At 43.7% G+C, this 18,848-nt stretch overlaps 1 protein-coding gene and 1 non-coding gene across 8 annotated transcripts in view; both read left to right on the top strand.

Moving 5' to 3' along the window:
* MLPH (melanophilin) overlaps window positions 1–18,848 on the top strand; it is an 87,006-nt gene that overhangs the window by 44,923 nt on the left and 23,235 nt on the right. For all 7 annotated transcript variants that reach the window (XM_038749140.1, XM_038749139.1, XM_038749138.1 and 4 more), the window contains exons 6-9: window positions 1,176–1,273; window positions 6,239–6,367; window positions 9,700–9,994; window positions 14,491–14,660. In XM_038749140.1, the coding sequence (XP_038605068.1) occupies window positions 1,176–1,273; window positions 6,239–6,367; window positions 9,700–9,994; window positions 14,491–14,660 (692 nt within the window). The remainder of the gene's footprint in view (window positions 1–1,175; window positions 1,274–6,238; window positions 6,368–9,699; window positions 9,995–14,490; window positions 14,661–18,848) is intronic.
* On the top strand, window positions 2,128–2,265 carry LOC119931180. Its single transcript, XR_005452037.1, has one exon. It is a non-coding gene; the product is annotated as a small nucleolar RNA SNORA7 (small nucleolar RNA).

Genomic DNA, 18,848 nt, shown 5'->3' with positions numbered 1-18,848 from the left:
TCCTTGTCTTCCCTCCCAAACCTTGTCCTTTCCCTGACTTTCCCGTCTCTGTTGACAGCACTACCATCCTTCCCGTCTCACAAGCCCACAACCTTGGTGTCATCCTCGACTCCGCTCTCTCATTCACCCCTCACATCCAAGCCGTCACCAAAACCTGCCGGTCTCAGCTCCGCAACATTGCCAAGATCCACCCTTTCCTCTCCATCCAAACTGCTACCCTGCTCATTCAAGCTCTCATCCTATCCCGTCTGGACTAGTGCACCAGCCTTCTCTCTGATCTCCCATCCTCGTGTCTCTCTCCACTTCAATCCATACTTCATGCTGCTGCCCGGATTATCTTTGTCCAGAAACGCTCTGGGCATATTACTCCCCTCCTCAAAAATCTCCAGTGGCTACCAATCAATCTGCGCATCAGGCAGAAACTCCTCACCCTGGGCTTCAAGGCTCTCCATCACCTCGCCCCCTCCTACCTCACCTCCCTTCTCTCCTTCTACTGCCCGGCCCGCAACCTCCGCTCCTCCACCGCTAATCTCCTCACCGTACCTCGTTCTCGCCTGTCCCGCCGTCGACCCCCGGCCCACGTCATCCCCCGGGCCTGGAATTCCCTCCCTCTGCCCCTCCGCCAAGCTAGCTCTCTTCCTCCCTTCAAGGCCCTGCTGAGACCTCACCTCCTCCAGGAGGCCTTCCCAGACTGAGCCCCTTCCTTTCTCTCCCCCTCGTCCCCCTCTCCATCCCCCCATCTTACCTCCTTCCCTTCCCCACAGCACCTGTATATATGTATATATGGTTGTACATATTTATTACTCTATTTATTTATTTATTTTACTTGTACATTTCTATCCTATTTATTTTATTTTGTTGGTATGTTTGGTTCTGTTCTCTGTCTCCCCCTTTTAGACTGTGAGCCCACTGTTGGGTAGGGACTGTCTCTATGTGTTGCCAATTTGTACTTCCCAAGCGCTTAGTACAGTGCTCTGCACATAGTAAGCGCTCAATAAATACGATTGATTGATTGATTGATTTAGTCTCAATCAATCAATCCATCAGTGGCATTTATTGAGTGCTTTCTGTGTGCAGAGCTTTGGAGAGTACAGTATGACAGAGTTGGTAGACATAGTCCCTGCCTACAAAGAGCTTCAGGTCTAGGGTGCCCTAATGCTTTATGTGTGTCACAGGTGAGCCCCTCTTTCTCCCTGGAGAAGGCAATGATGAAAACAAGGGGACCGATGAAGAGAGTGGGCTGAATGAGGCTGAAGCCCTGCGCCACAGCCAGGTGAGAGACCCACTGCTGCTGCTCAGACATTTCTATGTGTCCAGACTTGGTCCCAGAGACCTGTTCTTTCTGACCACTGTTGACTTTGGGCTGGAATAATTGGAACTGGCCCTTTCCTTTGGTTTTCACCCTCTCGGGCTGATAAATTTCCTTTTCTGAATTATTGTCAGAATTCACGGGTGGAGCCAACTAGTTAAAATTTAGGAGCAAATTCACCCAGTTCTTCTCCACCCTGGTGGTTTTGTTCTTGCCAAACTCTGCATTAAGGAAAGTTCTCGGTGCAGTAATCATCCATCCTGGATGCGTGAATGAGCCATTTCTTCCAACCCAGGAGAGTTTTTGTCCAAAGAATTTCCTGTTGTTGGAGAAACATTCCCTAATTCCCTGGCAAAGTTCTAGCCAAAACAGAAAGGAAAAGCACACATTATGGTTGTTCTCAGTGTTCTGGGTATCACCCTTCTTGTATTTGTTTGCAAATGCCCCAGCCATTAGAGAAACTTAACAGAGGTAGCTCAGTGTTCCAGCCTCATTTCTGTCCCTGTAAACATTCAAAAACAGGAAACACATGTATAACTACGGTATTTTTAGGCGCATATCATTGATGGTGTTTACTGAGTGCTTGCAGTGTGCAGAGTGCTGTACTAAACACTTGTGAGAGTACAATAAAGCAGAGTTGGTGGACATGTTACTTGCCCACAACAAGCTTTCAGACTAGAAAGGGATACAGATGTTAATATGAACAAATAATTTAACAAATAATTATAAATAATATTAATGAATAGTAATAAATAAATTAATACCACTTACTTTGTGGTACTGTTTTGTTATATTTGTAAGCACTTAATGTGTGCCCACCCCTCTCAGGGCTGCACCTGGGGAGTTTCCAGTATTCTACTAATCTTGGCTACAGGAGGGAGAGTTAAGCAGAGGCCTATCCATTCCATTCCTAGCTTGGGCAGTGGCTAGCGAGTGGAAGGCAATCTGCTGCAAGTCAAAGCTCACCCGTGCTGGGCAGCAGCAACATGGGAGAGAGTCAAGGGTGGAGACTCGAGTTTACTGCGCAGAAGGTGGCAATGGTAAACCACCTCTGCATTTTTACCAAGAAGACTCTGTGGATAAACTACAAGAATGATTGCAGATGGAGAGCATGGCGTTCTGGGAGAGATGTGTCCGTGGTGTTGCTATGGGTCAGAAACGACTCCAGCACTATGCCACTTACTGTGTGGTATTTTTTTTTGTTACCTCTGTAAGCACTTACTGTGTGTCCACACACTCATTCTAAGTGCTGGAGAAAATAAAAGTTAATCAGGTCAGGCACAGTCCCTGTTCCGCATAAGGCTTACAGTCTAAGGAGGAGGGAGAGCAGGTATTGAATCCCCGTTTTACAAAAAAGGAAGCTAGGGCACAGAGAAGCTAAGTGCCTTGCCTAAGATCACATAGCAGGTAAGTAGTAGAGTCAGGATTAGAACCCAGATCCTCTGACTCCCAGGCCCAGGCTCTTTCCACTAGGCTCCACTCTTCCTCCAAGCCAAACTAGGACTATACTAATTACTGAGTTTTAATAATAATAATAATAATTGTGGTATTTGTTAAGTGGTTACTATGTGCCAGACAATGTACTAAGCACTGAGGTGGATACAAGCAAATTGGGTTGGACACAGTCCCTGTTCCACATGGGGCTCACAATCTCAAACCCCATTTTACGATGAGGTAACTGAGGCACAGATAAATTAATTGACTTGCCCAAAGTCACACGGCAGACAAGTGGCGGAGCTGGAATTAGAACCTATGACCTTCTGACTCCCAGGCTCATGCTCTATCCACTATGCCATGCTGCTGCCCAGGTGGGCCGAGTTATCATCATTACCAGTGGTATTTAATGAATGCTTACTGTGTACCGAGCACTGTACTAAGCATTTGGAAGATGGCAGAGAGACACATTTACTAGTGGTAGGAGGTGCCACAGGTGACAGAGATATGTCAGCTGGACCCTCGCACTATCAAATTGGGTTAGTTTTGGCCATGTAACTCTTCTCCAGGTTTTATCTGACAGAGGGTTCACAAACTTAGCAGAAAGAGCTCAGGCTCAAGAGTCAGAGGTTGTGGGTTTGAATTCCCACTCTGCCACTTGCTTGCTGTGTGATCTTAGCCAAGTCATTCAACTTGTCTGTGCCTCAGTTTCCTCATCTGTAAAATAGAGGCAGGTCCTTGAGTCTGCTCCACTTCTTAATACAGTGCTTAACATTTAGTTGGTGTTTAACAAATATTACAATTACTCTTCTTATTATTACTTCCCTGAAGTGTAACCTACATTGTTAGGGTACCCTTCCAATTGTGCAGAGTCACCTCAGGTCTCATCTTCTGGAAGTATTCATCCCAAATTCATATTTCATTCTCTCCCTGGGTCATCTGGAGCAGCCATACAGTTTTAAGAATCTTGGCTACTCCCTTAGCCATTGATCCAACCAGGTGATTATGAATATTTTCTGAAAAAAAATAGAAACATCTGTTTTAAGTGTAACTTGTCTACCACAGAGACCTATAAAATCCAACTCCAGTCATTTTCTTTTGCTTCATTTGCTGTGGGGATGATAGAAAGCTCCATTTACTGGATTATCATTTAGCAGTGGCTGTTGAGTCTGTTAGCATTGAGTATCCTGCTATGAAACCATGTGTGATGGTTAGTAGTTGCAGACAGGAGGAATAATGAATAATGAATACGCTGATGACACCCAGTCTACGCTGATGACACCCAGATCTACATCTACATCTCTGCCCCTGCTCTCTCCCCCTCCCTCCAGGCTCGCATCTCCTCCTGCCTTCAGGACATCTCCATCTGGATGTCCGCCCGCCACCTAAAGCTCAACATGTCGAAGACTGAGCTCCTTGTCTTCCCTCCCAAACCTTGTCCTCTCCCTGACTTTCCCATCTCTGTTGACGGCACTACCATCCTTCCCGTCTTACAAGCCCGCAACCTTGGTGTCATCCTCGACTCTGCTCTCTCATTCACCCCTCACATCCAAGCCGTCACCAAAACCTGCCGGTCTTAGCTCCGCAACATTGCCAAGATCCGCCCTTTCCTCTCCATCCAAACTGCTACCCTGCTCATTCAAGCTCTCATCCTATCCCGTCTGGACTACTGCACTAGCCTTCTCTCTGATCTCCCATCCTCGTGTCTCTCTCCACTTCAATCCATACTTCATGCTGCTGCCCGGATTATCTTTGTCCAGAAACGCTCTGGACATATTACTCCCCTCCTCAAAAACCTCCAATGGCTACCGATCAATCTGCGCATCAGGCAGAAACTCCTCACCCTGGGCTTCAAGGCTGTCCATCACCTCGCCCCCTCCTACCTCACCTCCCTTCTCTCCTTCTACTGCCCAGCCCGCACCCTCCGCTCCTCCACCACTAATCTCCTCACTGTACCTCGCTCTCGCCTGTCCCGCCATCGACCCCCGGCCCACGTCATCCCCCGGGCCTGGAATGCCCTCCCTCTGCCCATCCGCCAAGCTAGCTCTCTTCCTCCCTTCAAGGCCCTGCTGAGAGCTCACCTCCTCCAGGAGGCCTTCCCAGACTGAGCCCCTTCTTTCCTCTCCCCCTCTCCATCCCCCCGTCTTACCTCCTTCCCTTCCCCACAGCACCTGTATATATGTATATATGGTTGTACATATTTATTACTCTATTTATTTATTTATTTATTTATTTTACTTGTACATTTCTATCCTACTTATTTTATTTTGTTGGTATGTTTGGTTCTGTTCTCTGTCTCCCCCTTTTAGACTGTGAGCCCACTGTTGGGTAGGGACTGTCTCTATGTGATGCCAATTTGTACTTCCCAAGCGCTTAGTACAGTGCTCTGCACATAGTAAGCGCTCAATAAATACGATTGATTGATTGATTGATTGATTGATTGAAATCCACTGAAATGAAGAGAGCAGATTTGCCAGAGAGTTCAAAACTACCATATTATATCCCATGCTCTTGGAACAACTGATATATCCAGAATATCAATAGTTGCCTGAAATACCAGAACATGAGGTATTTAGTAGAGATGAACAACCTTGTTTGAATTTGGGGAGTTTAGATTTAATTGATAGGGGTTTCCATTGATGGCAGGTTAAATTGCCACTTACTAAAGTTAACCAGTGCCACTGGATTTGGAAAGTCAGTGAACTAAGTGTTTCCCTTCCTGCTTCCCTCTCTTTCCCTCACAAATACTCCTCCAAATCATATAACAGTTATTTAGTTGAGGTTATCTTTGCACTTAATTACCTACATGTAGTAACCTAAGAAATGGTAGCTTGAAAAATCAACAGATTTGAAGTTACACTTACATGCCATGTGTGACTTTGGAAAGGATTTTCCCACAGATTTTGGAAAGAACTTTCAACTTCGATGGTATCTCTGGAAAATTTGCCTTAAATGAAAAATTTTTTCTCTCAGTGCCCATCTCATGGTGTTCTACAATCAACCAGTGGTATTTATTGAGCCACTTACTGTGTGCAGAGCACCATACTAAGTTCTTGGGAGAGTACAGTACAACAGAGTTGGTAGACCTGTTCCCTGTCCATATAAGGATCATTCTTTTTCTAATGGTATTTGTTTTTTGGGTTTTTTTGTTTTAAATGGTATTTGTTAAGTGCTTACTATGTGCCAAGTAGTGTACTAAGTGCTGGGGTAGATACAAGCTAATCTGTTTGAACACAGTCCCTGTCCCACAAGGGGCTTCCAGTCATAATCCCCAATTTACAGATGAGGGAACTGAGGCACAGAGAAGTTAAATTACTTGCCCAAGGTCACACAACAGTCAAGTGACAGATTTAGGATTAGAATCCAGGTCCTTCTGTTTCTCAGGCCCATGCTCGTTCCACTAGGCCATGCTGCTTCTCATTAGTTATAAATGGGTTTTGACATAATTACACTAATGCCAACTTTTGCTCTCACATTCTTCCCGTCCTGACAAAGACGCACAAGAAAAGGCGCCTCCTCTCCATTCAACCCTTTGACTTTGAAGTCGATGCAGATGATTCCACTGGTTCTCCCTGCCAGTCTTTGCAACTGTCTTCAACTCCAGTGATTCTGGATGCCCAGCAGGTATGCCGAGATGGAATCCTTTGCTGGACTTTGACCTTCCCTCTTGCTCTATCAAAATGTTCAACCTCACATGTTAACCTTTTCCTGATTATCTTGTTCCTGGAGTTTCAAAGTGCTCACAACTGGGACCAGAACCTTCTGAAGGAAAACCCACCACAGTCTGTTTGGTTTTTTTTTCTTTCCCAGATGCCCTAGTTGCTTTGTTAAATCTCTAGTTTCCATTCCCTCACATGTCTTACTCTACACTGTAACTTCATTATGGCCAGGGAGCATGTCTGCTAATTCTGTTGTATTCTCCCAAGCGCTTAGTACAGTGCTCTATACATAATAAGTGTTCAATAAATACCATTCATTGACTGATCAATTGATTTCCCAAAAGACCCAGGACCTCACAAAGTGCATACAGCCATGCTGCCTTCCAGGGCACTCACAACTGGTCCTTCTCCTTGTTCTTGAGGAGACTCTATCCCGTCCTGCTGTTCTTCACCTCAGTGGCTAAGAGAAAAAGCTCATAGCTACTATAGTGGTTACTGTGGCTACAGATGTGTCTTGGACTCTGAGTTACAAGATGCCTGAAATTTTTCTCATGTAGCCAAAGCACTGTACTGATTTTGCTTTTATTTTGTGCATTTGTCCTTGTCATTTCTGTTGCTTTAGGGTTTTATTGTTTCATCTCTCTTTGTATATCTGTTTCCTATTCCCTTCCCCCTTTTATATTTTTGGATTGTGAGCCCTCTGAGGTCCAGGGACAGTGTCTAATTCCCAACATGTAGTACAGTGCTCTACACCCAGCCAGTGGTTAATAAGTACTATGACTACTAATACTACACTCCACAGCAAAATTCCATCTAGTCAGGGAAAACACTAGGCCTCTGCTATTTATTCTCCTGTTACCCTCACTTTGGGAGTAGTGCCAAATATAGGCTCTTGATAAAGATTTGGACCAGGAGACCAAGAATATAGACTATGAATGGAAAAATCAGGATTTTAAAGTTACAGTGCAGATTTCACCTTTGACTGACTGCATCAGTGGAAATATTATTCCTTTCTGAATCTTGGATTGTAAAAAGAAGTGTGATTCCTTCAAGAATCTGCGCATCAGGCAGAAACTCCTCACCCTTGGCTTGAAGGCTCTCCATCACCTTGCCCCCTGCTACCTCACCTCCCTTCTCTCCTTCTACAGCCCAGCCCGCACCCTCCACTCCTCTGCCGCTAATCTCCTTACCGTGCCTCGTTCTCGCCTGTCCCGCCGTCGACCCCGGCCCACGTCGTCCCCCTGGCCTGGAATGCCCTCCCTCCCAACATCCGCCAAGTTAGCTCTCTTCCTCCCTTCAAGGCCCTACTGAGAGCTCACCTCCTTCAGGAGGCCTTCCCAAACTGAGCCCTCTCCTTCCTCTCCCCCTCGTCCCCCTCTCCATCCCCCCCGTCTTACCTCTTTCCCTTCACCACAGCACCTGTATATATGTATATATGTTTGTACATATTTATTACTCTATTTATTTTGCTTGTACATATCTATTCTATTTATTTTATTTTGTTAATATGTTTGATTTTGTTCTCTGTCTCCCCCTTCTAGACTGTGAACCCACTGTTGGGTAGGGACTGTCTCTATATGTTGCCAACTTGTACTTCCCAAGTGCTTAGTACAGCGCTGTGCACACAGTAAGCACTCAATAAATATGATTGATTGATTGATTGAATACATGGAGCAGCTCTTATTTATCCTCAAGTATTTGATTCCTTCTTGAGGGAAAAGCCTCTTGAGAAGCAGCATGGCTCAGTGGAAAGAGCCCGGGCTTTGGAGTCAGAGGTCATGGGTTCAAATCCCGGCTCTGCAAATTGTCAGCTGTGTGACTTTGGGCAAGTCACTTTACTTCTCTGTGCCTCAGTTCCCTCATCTGTAAAATGGGGATTAAGACTTTGAGCCCCACACGGGACAACCTGATTACCTTGTAACCTCCCCAGCGCTTAGAACAGTGCTTTGCACATAGTAAGTGCTTAATAAATGCCGTCAAAAAAAAAAAAGCCGTTGGCCAGATTTGCATCATTCAGTCGTATTGCTTGAGCATCTCTTGCTAGAGAAGCAGCATGGCTCAGTGGAAAGAGCCGAGGCTTTGGAGTCAGAGTTCATGGGTTCAAATCTCGGCTCCACCAATTGTCAGCTGTGTGACTTTGGGCAAGTCACTTAACTTCTCTGTGCCACAGTTACTTCATCTGCAAAATGGGGATTAAGACTGTGAACCCCACGTGGGACAATCTGGGAAGCAGAGGACCTGTATTCTAATACTGCCTTGGCCACATGCTTGCTTTGTGACCTTGGGCTACTCATTTAACTTCTCTCTGCCTCAGTTTCCTCAATTGTAAAATGGGGATTTGATAACTTTTCTCCCACCTACTTAGACTGTGAGCCCCATGTGGGACAGGGACTGTGCCCAACCTGATTAACTTGCATATGCCCTAGCACTTAGACCACTACTTAACACTACTTCTACTCTTTGGCCTTTGAGTGTGTAAGTAAAGGGTGAAAAGTTTACCCTCTGTATAAATATTGCAGTACACTAAATCATGGGAGGAAACTTACACTTTTCCCACTAAGCGAGCTGAAAAGTCTTATTTAGATGCCATTAACCAGCACATCTAAAGGAGGTGTTGAGCTCTCTACTTGTGTCTCGTTCACATTACAATACATATACATACATGTAGTAAGCACTTAACAAGTACCACAATTATTGTTCATAAGGAATTACATCAAAGCTGTTTCAAATGTAAATCTAGATGCTCTTTAAGGCTACATGCTCCATTCCAACTGAAGCTGTCAAAGTTGATGTACACCTGTTCTTCCTCCAACTTAAACTGTGAGTCCCCTGTGGGATAGACAATGTGTGCAACTGATATGGCATAGTGGATAGAACACAAGCCTGAGAGTCAGAAGGTCATGGGTTCTAATCCAGGCTCTGCCACTTGTCAGCTGTATAACCTTGGGCATGTCACTTTACTTCTCTATGCCTCAGTTACCTCATCTGTAAAACAGGGATTGAGACTCTGAGCCCCAGTTGGGACAGGGACTGTGTCCAACCCGATTTGCATGTATCCACCCCAACACAATAATTATTCCAGCACTTAGTATAGTGCTTGGCTCATAGTGAGTGCTCAGCAAGTATCATTACTACTATTAACTTGTATCTACCCTATCACCTAGTAGAGCACTTGACCCAGAGTAGGTGCTTAACATATAATAATGTTAATGATACTAATGATATGATGATGATGTTAATCACTTCAAAGAGAAGCCACACTGTTTCCCAGAAATGAGCAGGCTCTTCTGTTTTCAGTCTCCATCAGGATTTCCGAGCTCTGATGAAGAAGATGCCAGGTCGATGATGGCAGAAACAGATATTGCTTCAGTGTTCCACCACACCCTGGAAGAGCGAGATCAGCACCACTCTCCTCAAGAGCAAGAATCCAGCACTGAGGTCTGTTTGCCAACAGACTCTGGAAGGGAAAGCCTGGAAGGAGCCCCTCAATCTGGGAGGTTTCCCGGACTTGATTATTTTGAGGCCTGTCAAGGGCTGCCCCATGAGGCAGGCCAAACCCTCTCCACCCCCAAAATGTGGACAAAGAATCAAGGTTGGTGTCAGTTCAGCTTTTCCCTTAGCTAATCTGCTGTTTTCCTCCCTAAGCCATTTATCATTCATCAGTCTCAGATATAAACACCATTTTTGACCCATTATTTATTTATTTAAAGTACAAATGCTTCTCCCAGTTAAATGATCAGTGAATGCAGAAAGAGAAAGCCAGGCAAAATGGGTTCCATGGTGCCTTTTTTTTCCTCCTTCAGAAAAAATCATTCTCTCATTCAAGAGTTCCAATCCATGCAGAAGTGATCTCTCTTGGATTTTCACCCTTTATTCACCCTTCCCTTAGCCCTATAGCACTTATGTACATATCCATAATTTATTTATTTACATCACTGTCTATCTCCCCCCACCAGACTGTAAGCTTGTCGTGGGCAGGGAATGTGTCTATCAACTCTTATAGCTTACTCTTCCAACTGCTAAGTACTGTGTTCTGCACACAGTAAGCACAAAATAAATATGACTGATTGATTGATTGACTGAATGAGACTAAAGGCCTCCTCTTCCTGGAATTTGGGGATACAAAAGCAGCAGACAGACCAGACTAGTAAGTGGCACTCAGGAGAGGGAGTTGCCCTATTTTTACAGAGGAATCAATCAGTAAATCAATGATTGACATTTATTGAGTGCTTATAATGTACTAAGCACTGTACTAAGCACTACAGTAGAGTTGGTAGACATGATCCCTACCTTCAAGGAGTTTACTATCCAATGGAGTAGAGAGGCGATAAAGTTCTGGAAACTAAGAGGCAGAGTCACAAACAGTGACTCTAGACTGTGAGCCCACTGTTGGGTAGGGACTGTCTCTATATGTTGCCAACTTGTACTTCCCAAGCACTCAGTACAGTGCTCTGCACACAGTAAGCGCTCAATAAATATGATTGATTGATTGATTGATGGACATAAGAAGAACCAAACCCATCAGCATGGCAAAAGACAGTCTTTATGTGCACAGTGTGGAATGGAGTATCAGTCATTCAGAGATCTTTCCAGCCACATCCGCATGCATGGACAAGGTAGTTGTGGACATTATGTACATTGCAAGCATGAAAGCACATGCTCATTATCACGTGTGTGTGTGTGTGGGTGCGATATAATAATGTTAAAAAATCAGTCACTTTTTAACTCTTACCCACTAAGGGTCATCCTCCAATGGGCCAAATCAATGATTGTTTTATTAATATAATTTGATCGGAGCCTAAAATGGAGTAAATAAATTAATACAATAATGATGACTTGCAGATCACCTAGACAGAAATTAATTCATTTTTTTCCCTAATGTGATCTCCAGCACCTACTGGCCACAGGTCAAAGTACACATCCATAGAGCAGTGTTTTAACTGGTGGAATCCCCTCCTCAAAGGTCACCCAGAAGACACAGCAAGTCATAGCCTAGCAACCCATAGACCTGTCCTGTATCTGTCTGTAAAGCACCAAGATTGGCAGGGTTTTACACATCTGGAGTTTCTTAGTGCTCGCTCATTGCCTGCTCTGTTCCACATGAATGCTCCCTCTTGTTATGTCTCTCTGTCTCCCTCTTTCTTGATCTCTCCCTTCCCTCTCCCTGATTTAATACTGTATGGACAAGCACCCACTCTCAGACAAAGAGCGTACTGGAGGGAGTGAAATAAGAGAGAGGCAACAGGCTAAGCAAAAAGATACCAGAGTCTGTGGTCTTATGGTAAGAGGGCTAGGGGAATATGGAGAAGATAGGTCTGATTTATGAGGAGGTGCCATAAAATATCCCTTCCACCAGTTAAAATCATCCTGAAAACAAAGTTAGGGACAAAGGTGTGGTGAGGAGAGTTGGGGGCAGGGTCAGCTTTGAGTTAGAATGGATGGTCAGGGACCTAGAGATAAATTGTGGGGGCTGGAAGGAGAGGGGAACTTGGATGGATTCTCCTAAAATAAATGGATTCCCCATTATGGTGGTCCCTGGGCATGCAGTCCTGATCACTGAGCAGGAATACTACAAGTGTGAGAAATGCAGTGCAAGAGAGAGAGAGAGAGAGTGTGTGTGTGTGTGTGTGTGTGTGTGTGTGTGTGTGTGTGTGTGTGTGTGTGTGTGTGTGTGTTTTCCTATTTTTCTACGACATCTTGTAGCACCAAGCTGGCTCCTGACCAAATCCCAGGCAGTAGTCTTTCATTGAGAAAGATCCAACACAGTTATATTCCAAGGAAGTTTGGCTACCCTGCTACCCACAGGAACACATCTAGCATCATATCTTCCCAACAGCTCATTAATTGTTATGTGAATGTTCCTATTTACACGCAGAGAATCACAGTGTGCTTTATGTAAGTGTTTGCTACAACATCATTTTGCTTCCTAACAAAATTTCTTATACCCTCAAGCCCCATCATTTTCTCCTCTTTGGCCTTGGAGTGTTTAGGTAAAGGGCCAGAAGTTTATCTTCTCTATAATTTTTGCTGCAAATTAAATCATGGCAGGAAACTTACACTTGTCCCACTGTTAGCCATAAATCTTATTTAGCTGTCATTAACCATCACATCTAAGGAAGGTGTTGAGCTCTCTACTTGTGTCTCGTTTCACATTTGAGTGCAGCCATCATTATTTACCATAATAATTCAGTAGCTAGACTTAGGTACCTAGAATTCTCCTAAATGGCTTAGCCACCCCAAGTCTGGTTTTCACCAGAATTGTTCTGAGTCCTCCTGTCGAGATTGTAAATTATCTGATCAGTTGAAGAGATTGACGTTTGGAGGAGAGGTATTCTCTCTATCTGAGCACACCCTAAGGACCCTTGCAGACTTCCTAAAAGTGAATCCAGACCAATGGGCAAGAAATTTTTTCACCATGTCCCTAACTGCCTTGCCTATCCATTCCCCTCAACCACTCTGATTTCCCTTCAGACTCTAAACTGTGAAATTTCCCTTCAGGAACTAACCTCGAAACCTACACTAAAATCTGCCATTTCCACCCTTTCCTCTCCATCCAAACTGCTACCATTTTAATCCAATCACTTATTCTATCCCACCTTGATTACTGTATCAGCCTCCCTCCTGACCTCCCTGCCTCCTGTCTTTCCCACTCCAGTCCCTATCCTTCTCTGCTGCCCAGATCATTTTTTTATAAAAACGTTCTGACCTTGTTTCCACACTCCCGAAGAAACTCTGCATCAAACAGAAACTCCTCACCATTGGCTTTAAAGCACTCAATCTCCTTGCTCCCTCTTACCTCACCTTGCTACTCTCCTACAACTCAGCTCACACACTTGGCTCCTCTAGTGCTGGCCGGCCCTCTCACTGTACCTCAATCTCGTCTATCTCATCGCCAACCTCTTGCCCCAAGTCCTGCCTCTGGCATGGAACTCCCTCCCTCCTCATACCTGACAGACATTATTCCCCCCTGCTTCAAAGCCTTATTGAAGGCCCATCTCTTCCAAGAGGCCTTTCCTAAGTCCTCCTATCCCCTTCTCCTACTCTCTTCTCTGTCTCCCTAACTCAGTCCCACTCATCCCCACTCCCAGCCCCACAGCCCTTATATCCATAGTTGTAATATTTTTATTTGTATTAATGTCTGTCTTTCATTCTAGACTGTAAGCTCATTGTGGGCAGGGAATGTGCCCGTTTACTGTTATATTGTACTCTCCCAAGTGCTTAGTACAGTGCTCTGCATGCAGTAAGTGCTCAATATGTACGATTGACTGACTTACTGGCCGTGTTCTCTTTTCCTGTTGAGAGACCTTTTCCTCAACCTGTAAAGCTTCCCATGATTCCTCTATCTATCCTAACTCCTTCTCCTGTGTTTCGAGGACGTGTTCCTCCAGCTACTCCTTGGGAGAGCATCTCTATCCTCAGCACATATGCACATATCTTTAGACTTTAGGTGTCTATCTCAATTAATCAGTGATGTTTATTGAGCACTTACTGTGTGCAAAACATTGTACTAAGCACTTGGGAAATCACATTCCCCACTGGATTGTAAATTAAGGACACAGATCATGTCTACAAACTCCATTATATTTTCTGAAGTGCTTAGTAAAGTACCCTGTACAAAGAGAGGGAAGCAACATGGCCTAGGGAAGCAGCATGGCCTAATGGAAAGAGCATGGGCCTGGGAATCAGAGGACCTGGGCTCTAAACCTGGCTCTGCCTTGTTCCTGCTGTGTGCCCTTGGGCAAGTCACTTAACTTCTCTGTGCCTCACTTTCCTCATCCGCAAAATGGGGATTCAGTATCTGTTTTCCTTCCTACTTAGACTGTGAACCAAATGTAGGTCAGGGACTATGTCCAACTTGATTATCTTGTATCCATCCCAGCTTATAGTGTAGTGCTTATCATATAGTAACTAAGCAAATACCATTGTTATTAATAAGTATGATTAATTGTTGCTGAAAATGTTAGCTTCTTTTATCATATTTTTTCTCCAGTTTGGTCTTTTGCTTCTCCTTATTTCCCCTTTCTCAAATCAACCCCTGGGCTTTGAACTCTGTATCACAAGCAACATGAGTCTACTCTTTCTTCAAAGGCAAAGGCGATACTGAGAGTGAGCAGCATCAGTCTCAGTATTTGGCTGACATGGACACCTCTGATGAAGAGCTGGAAAGAGGACTCAAGATGGCTGCCTACCAGTTCCCCCATTCCAAACACAGAGGCAGAACTTCATCCCAAGAAAGCAAGTCCTATTCTGGAAGTCAGGTAATTTGATGGATGACAGGATCTAATCTAATCAATTTTGAACCCTACACTTTGTTGCATAAATGACCTTGAAATTTTAGTGCATAAAAAACAAAAACAAAGCTACACAGCACAATTTGGTGTCAAAAAAAGCATCATGTTTTCTGTTAGGTAAAAATCATTTCAAGAAGTAGGATTTTTGAAGAGGGATTCAAGTAATGTAACAAGTCACGTTTACTTGGTATTTGATAGATCCTATAATAATCCTATGTGCTTTGAGAACTCCATGTAGCAGGAATAGCAACCCTACACAGTTCTGAGATTATTATTATCATTAACAGTAATAATAATGATAACTGTGATATTTGTGAAGGAGTTTCTATGTGTCAAGCACTGTATTAAGCACTGAAGGAAGAGAACCTAAAAAGGCAAGGACATCCAAACACAGATGAAACTAATTTCCTCAAGAAAACCAGACTCAAGGAGGATTTTTAAAAGATATTTAGCAATTTATCCAATTTAACTCAATTTCTACCCCCAAATCTTTTTTTAATTATAGACTTAAACTCTCAAAAGAATCCTAAATTTAAGAAATGTTAAGTTCTTAATGCTCTTCCTGAAGTTCTCTTGTAATTAGACTGTAGGCCCCATGTAGGATAGGGACTGGGTCCAACCTAATTAACTTAATACTAATAATAATAATAATAATAATGATAATAATAATGGCATTTATTAAGTGCTTACTATGTGCAAAGCACTGTTCCAAGCACTGGGGAGGTTACAAGGTAAGCAGGTTGTCCTATGGGGGACTCACAGTCTTCATCCCCATTTTACAGATGAGGTAACTGAGGCACAGAGAAGTCAAGTGACTCACCCAAAGTCACACAACTGACAAGTGGAGGAGCCGGGATTTGAACCCATGACCTCTGACTCAGAAGCCCGGGCTCTTTCCACTGAGCCACGCTGCTTCTCTGCCTACCCCAGCACTTAGAACAGTGCTTGACACAAAGTGAGCACTTAACAAATACCATTAAAAAAATTGATTTGTGAATTCATCATCATTCTAATACATTCAACTTGGGCCATCTTAGCATTTTTGGATGATGAATTGTTGACATCCGACTGTTGTCAGTGTAATCAACGTGTATAGGGAATGGTCTCACTGGAAGGGTTGGACACTTATAAATGCACAAAAAATATTAATTTTCCTGAGGGGTTTCTCTGGGGAAAGAATATGAAGTTTTCTTGGGCAACTGACAGTCATCGTCAGTGTTTGCCCATCTCTTGTAAAGCTGTGTGGCCTAATGGAAAGAGCCTGAGACTGAGAACCTGAGGACCTGCGTTCTAATTCTGGCCCCACCACTTGTCTGCAGTATGACCTGGAAAGTCACTTAACTTCTCTGTGCCTTAGTTATCTCATCTGTAAATTGGGGATTAAATCCTCTTCCCTCTGATTTAGACTGTGAGCCCAATGTGGGGCAGGGACTGTGCCCAAACTGATTATGATGTATCTACTTCACTGTTTGCTACAGTGCCTGGCTTGTAGTAAGTGCTTAACAGTACCATAGAAAGAAGGAGTCATCATTCTTCTTGCTCCAAGATGGAGCCCTCCAAATCAAGATTTTAATATTGCTACATTTTGGGTTCAGGCTGCCATAGAATATACTAAATTAAGCATAGCTGCCTTAGCATTGACAGTAAATGCCAATAAATAGTTGTAATGCAAGATGAATTTTCATCTAGCCATTTGCCTCCTTTGAAAGCTCTGCTGTGCACACAGTGAGTGCTCAATAAATACGATTGAATGAATGGAAAGCAATATATGAGTAAAGAAAGAGTAGCTGTGCAGACATTGTTTTATGGCAATCACAAAGAAGAAACCTAAAATAAAAGCACAAATTTTCTAAATTTACATTTGTCATTCAATTTTCAAAAGATTATTAAAGCCTTATAATTATCCCCAAATTATATTTTTAATGTGAAAAATCCCCACCCTGAGGATTAAGGGGCTTTTAGAGGGGAAACCGCAGAGTCTCAGATAATCTGGGCCTTAGCCAAGCAGTAAGTTTACTTTGAGATCATTTAGGGCATTGGGGAATCTAATGTAAGCTTCTGGGGAAAGTATTGAGTGCTGCTGCCTTCCTATCTTGGAATAATATGCCTACCCTCGTGATCCCTCAAACTGTTCATTTCTGATTCAAGAATCTCTCATATGTAATACAGGAGGGATGAATTATGAAAAAAAAAGAAACCCAAGGATTCAGTGAAGCCAGGAACATGGCCTACACACAGGGAAACTATTTTCAAAACAAAACAGCTTAGTTTCCAGGAAGGTAGTACTGTATTCTTTATTTTATTTTTTTAATGGTATTTTTAGGCAGTTACTATGTTTCCAGGCACAGTACTAAGCGCTGGGGTAGATATAAACTAATCAGATTGGACACAGTCCATTTCATGCAAGGGGCTCACAGTCTTAATCCCCATTTTGTAGATGAGGTCACTGAGGCACAAAAAAGTTAAGTGACTTGCCCAAGTTCACACAGCAGATTCATGGCAGAGCTGGGATTAGAACCCAGGTACTCTGATTCCCAGGTCTGTGCTCTGTCCATTAGACCACACTGCTTCTCGTGAGAACTATGTATTTCTGAAAATTATGTTCCCTCATTAGCTATTAACAATACCCATTGAAGATGCAGGGTCTATTAATCCCATCCAGTGAGAGAAGGGGCAACTTTGCTTTTTTTCCCCACTATAACAACAGTTTCAGTAAAATATCCAGTTCTCGAAATTTGTCACTGGTTCATTTTAAATTCAGGGCTCCAAAACTTCATTTCGAATGGCAAAAGAGTTTAAAAAAAAAAGGTTGATGCTGTTTCTCCTGCAGGTTACCACTGTAAGATGTTAGGTGCTCAACAGCTCCTGAAAGGTTTCTCTAACTGAGATCTCCCAGACACTAGGAGAACCAGATCTCATTGTGGAGGAGTGGGATATTTTCCTGTCCCAACCTGCTTTTCTCTCTGTATATCTTATCGAGTACTAAAGGCTCATATCTGGTTGGCATGTCACTAGTCTTCGAGGAATACAACTAGGAACAGTGGTGTTGCAAATGCAGGCTGTAGGGATATGAGTGGTGTTTTCTTATGAATGGGTTGGTTCCTTGTGCTCAGCCTATGTTAAAAATAGATATTGTTCATGACCTCATCATTAGCAAGAGTTTCAAGAGGGCTTTCTGAACCAGAGAATTCTAAAACCTCCTTCCTCTTGCTACTCTTCTGACTGAAGACTCCTAATTCAGGTTTTTAATTTTTCTCACTCAATTTTCTCCTTCGAACTAGGCCAGACCTGCAGAGGGGCAATCGTCACGTGATTCCACTAATTCCCTGAGACAATATCCTGGGCATGATGGGCCATGGCCTGTCCGGGTGGTCTCCTGGAGAGGTGGGCTTGGGGGAAACAAGCAATATTTAGGGACAGCTTTTCTACAAGTAGCATGGCCTGGTGGAAAGAGCACAGACCTGGAAATCAGGAAACTTGAGTTCTAATCCCGGCTCTGCCACTTGCCTGTTGGGTCACCTCGGGCAAGCAACTTAACTTCTCTGGGCCTCATTTTTCTCCTATATGAAATGGGGATTCAGTCTCCACTCTGCCTCCTACTTAGGCTGTGAGCCCTGTGTGGGACAGAAACCATGTCCAGTTGATTCTCTTGTGTCTACCCTAGCCTTTAGTATTGTGCTTGGATCATAGAAAGAGCATAACAAATTATTATTAGTAATTATTAATCTCTTCCCCCATTCAAAGTGAGCAGTGTGCTCCTGAGCAAAGATGCTCAAGCAACCAGGTTGCGGCCATTTCAGCAACCAAGAAGCCAATACCTGAACCCTATATTTGCTTAGATCTTCTTTGAGTCTGGGTATAAGGTATCCCCTGGTCAAGAGAACTTCAGCTTCACTTGCTTTTCATAAGCGCTTAATACAGTGCTCTGCACACAGTAGGTGCTCAATAAATATGATTAAATGAATTACTGGTGATGGCTTGGGATGAGTCATCCACACTCTGTCACCCAGAAGCCCTGAAGCCAACGGCTGACTCAAGGAAATGGTTGGTTGGATGCCATCTGGGGCCAAAGAACAGTGAATTCTTGGTGTAGTGGATAGAGGACAGGCCTGGGTGTCAAAAGAATCTGGGTTCTAATCCTGGCTCTGCCACTTG

This window comes from Tachyglossus aculeatus, chromosome 7, assembly GCF_015852505.1.
Source record: "Tachyglossus aculeatus isolate mTacAcu1 chromosome 7, mTacAcu1.pri, whole genome shotgun sequence".
Taxonomy (NCBI): domain Eukaryota; kingdom Metazoa; phylum Chordata; class Mammalia; order Monotremata; family Tachyglossidae; genus Tachyglossus; species Tachyglossus aculeatus.
This window is presented reverse-complemented; position numbering and strand designations above follow the sequence as displayed.